Source organism: Sinocyclocheilus anshuiensis, unplaced genomic scaffold, assembly GCF_001515605.1.
Source record: "Sinocyclocheilus anshuiensis isolate Anshui unplaced genomic scaffold, SAMN03320099.WGS_v1.1 scaffold282, whole genome shotgun sequence".
Taxonomy (NCBI): Eukaryota; Metazoa; Chordata; class Actinopteri; order Cypriniformes; family Cyprinidae; genus Sinocyclocheilus; species Sinocyclocheilus anshuiensis.
In genome coordinates, this window is record NW_015544154.1 from 185,753 (window position 1) to 189,100 (window position 3,348).

Sequence of the window (3,348 nt, forward strand, 5' to 3'; positions counted from 1 at the left end):
GCGACTTAAGACTGGTTTTGTGGTCCAGGGTCACATATAAATTGATTTCCTTAAGAATACATTTGACAGTGTTTTTAAATTATTAGTGTTTTTTAAGATTTAAGTAAAAGTTAGATGATGGCAAAGGTAATTAAAATGTAAAAACAGGGGAAATGAGCAATCACAATCAAATATCTAAAAAAAAAATGTTTTAAGTGTATCTACATCACAATGTAGGAGAGAGAAAAAAAAGCTTTAAGAGCTGGAGCAATAGCCTCCGGGCAACTCAAGTTTGAGGGCCAGGACTCCCGGCTCATGATCCTTTCCCAATCCCAATCTCTCTTCAACTGTCCTATCAAATTAAGGCAAAAAAGCCCTAAAATGTAACTACAAAAAAAGAGAGAGAAAAGGTTTAAGGATCAAAACTTCTTAAATAACCCACTCGATCCTTCTGTCTTCTGCCTAAATACACACATACCTCCACATGGTCTTGTGACTTTCACGTGAATGCCTGAGGAATGAGGCAGCAATCACTGGAGTTGACTGACATTCAGGAAGAGCTGAATCAACTATCAGTTTTAATTCAATTGCAAAACTGGCCCTGCTTCAGTCACTGTAAAAACAAGCCTCCAGTCTGCTCCTTCACCTCCTGTCCCCATCAAAGAGTATCCAGAGGGACCTGACCTCAGTCCACAGTGGAGAGGAGTTCCCAGCCGAAGAATCCGCTGCATACAGAGATCCACATCATTTATCTTCCACATGTCAAAGCATGGTGGAAGTTCAAGCTACTAATGCTTCACAATTACAGGATTAAACAAATACAGTACCAGTGATCTCCTCCTGAACTTAGAGGATAATCGCCACGCTTTGTTTCTACTGTGGTCTGCCACTGTAAAATGATAAGGACAGAGGAAAAGAAGCACTGCAGCACTCTGCCAAACGTGTTAAGCTAAACAATACAGAGATTCTTTCTCTGATACGACAAAGGAAATGGATGGAGGAAATATTCTGCACATCTTCAGATGGTGAAAGTTGGCAAGGTTTATCTAGTTTCAGTGCACAGAGCAGTGTGGGAGGTGTCAGGAGGACTGGATGCCAAATGCGTCTCAAATGCAAATGGGAAAGATTTAAAAACAACAGATTATAATGTGAAAGTTAAACACAAAGCCAAGTGTGAATGTAATGTGTTTGTGGCATGGACAATGCATTTGTTTACTGTTCATTAAGAAGTGAAAGTGTTGGTCACTATCCTAATACTTGAATAGCTGTCAAATGACTTCTACTGACACTGATTTCTTCTGTTTAAACAAGACCATCTCTTGTTTGTTCACTATACGCTTGTGGCAGTGACATACGATAGCAATTTTACATCATCTTTCTCCCTCTCCAATGCAGCCTAGATACACTAGTAGTAATATAATAGTAAAAACTGACAACACACGTCACAAACGAATCTACAAAAAGATACTAGAGCTGATTCTGTTCTCTTACATTAATTTATCATGATAACCATAGTTTCCCAAACGCCATAGTTACAACAGTTATTGTTAGTACTACAAACCTGGTAATGGTCATAAAAATAAATTAAACAAAATGGCAAAAAGACTATACAACACAATAAAAGCAATTAAAAATGTTTAATAAAATTAATTATTTTGACAGTGGTCTTTAGAGGTCAAAATCAACATGCATTCGAAGAATTAATTAAATTTTACCCAACAATATTTTATATTTTATTTATAAGGTGACACATTATGACATTGTTCTTTATGTTGGGATACAATGGAGCAGTAATAAAAAAGAGAAAAAATAAAAAAAAGTGCCTACAGCACTTTCCTAAACACCTGCAGTACTGCAACAAACTGCCATATGAGTAAAGGAGTTTTTTTGTTTTTGTTTTTTGTTTTTTTTTCTGGAGGTTATTTCATAAAAAGCACATAAGGCTGCAACTCTGTATACAATGTTTATTAACTAATATTAGAATAATATAGACGTTATGTGAGCCATTATGAAATGCTATGTGATTAACCAGGAAACCTGACACCTTTTGCAGAAATTGTATTCCAAAATTCTTTAGCATTTCTTATTTGTCAAACTGTGTTACTTCATCAATATTAAAAACATTTTTTCATATATCATATCATATTCTTTGGCACCAGATAAAAACACACCTGTTGACCTGTTAAATACTTTTCAGTGTGGGTCAAATTTGACCCCTATGATTCCTAGGACAAACAATACCTGTAACTATGGTATATTTAAAGAAACCACCATTTATTATGGTAAAATTCTTGATAAAGGGTTGTTGTTATTATTTGGGGACTTTGGTTTATTCTTTTTGAACTAAAAACTAGGTTCATGCGGTGAACAAAAGGACATTTGTTGCTTCTTTCCAACAGGACCATCGGCCCTCCATCTCTACATATACAAATTTACATTACAGCGAGAATAGAAACAGCTACATTTAGAGACTGAACACAAGATGTATAGAATTAATAAAGACGTTATTGTTCTCAAAATATGCCCAGCAGCCCAAGAATGAAAGTCAAGTGATGTTTCGTTTACATAGTTTACAAAATGCGCGCGATGTTGTTTGGTGAATGTAAACATCAGTAAAGAAGACCTTGAGCTTGACATTAGCTGAGTGAGTAAACAAGTCACCCACACACATCTATAAGCCAGCAAGAGGGTGTAAAGTACTAAAAAAAAGTTCCTACTTTTGGCCGGCGGCTTGGTGGCCAGTGCTGAGATGTGTTTCTGCAGGCTGATAAGTTTATTCTCCAGCGCTCCGGAGCGGTAGTAGATGGAGGCGAGCTCTCCCTCCAGCTCCTCCAGGATGCTCACCGACTGACGGGATAAATCCGACAGCTGCCGGAGCACCGCACACAGAGTCAAGCCGCACACATCCACCAGATCCGTGAGCATCGCACCGCGACTCTTGCCGCCGCTCTTGCACACATCTTTAGGGACTATGTTCCTCTTGCAGAAGGGCATCTTTTCTGCTGTTATGGTAATCTCCCTTTAAAAGTGCGTGTTTCGCCAGCGCCGAATAGTGTTGGCGGAGACTCTTGCTCGGGATTGCGCGTACAGTGGAGGAGGCATTTTATGCATTGTAATTGATTGTCCACTGTGAGGAGCTCTGCAGCGCTCCAGTTCACACTAGAACTCTGCAAATCACAGCTCCAAACTCCCATGAACTGCGCAACTGAGAGACCTCACCCACTCGTGCAACAAGACCATATGAGCTGAATCTTTCACAAAAACTCAACTATGCGTTCAGAAAGCAGCCTTGCTCTGCGCATGCTCACAACGGTTTTAAAGGTGACTCCAACAAGACTGAAGAACAATGAGAGTAATAAAAACCCTTTC

At 38.9% G+C, this 3,348-nt stretch overlaps 1 protein-coding gene across 1 annotated transcript in view; it reads right to left on the reverse strand.

The window, feature by feature from the left end:
* The window catches only part of LOC107695328 (NHS-like protein 2), a 96,281-nt gene extending 93,216 nt beyond the window's left edge, over window positions 1-3,065 (reverse strand). The window contains exon 1 of the mRNA XM_016495187.1: window positions 2,697-3,065. Within this exon, the coding sequence (XP_016350673.1) occupies window positions 2,697-2,973 (277 nt within the window). The 5' untranslated portion in view covers window positions 2,974-3,065. The remainder of the gene's footprint in view (window positions 1-2,696) is intronic.
* Between the last annotated feature and the right edge of the window lie 283 nt (window positions 3,066-3,348).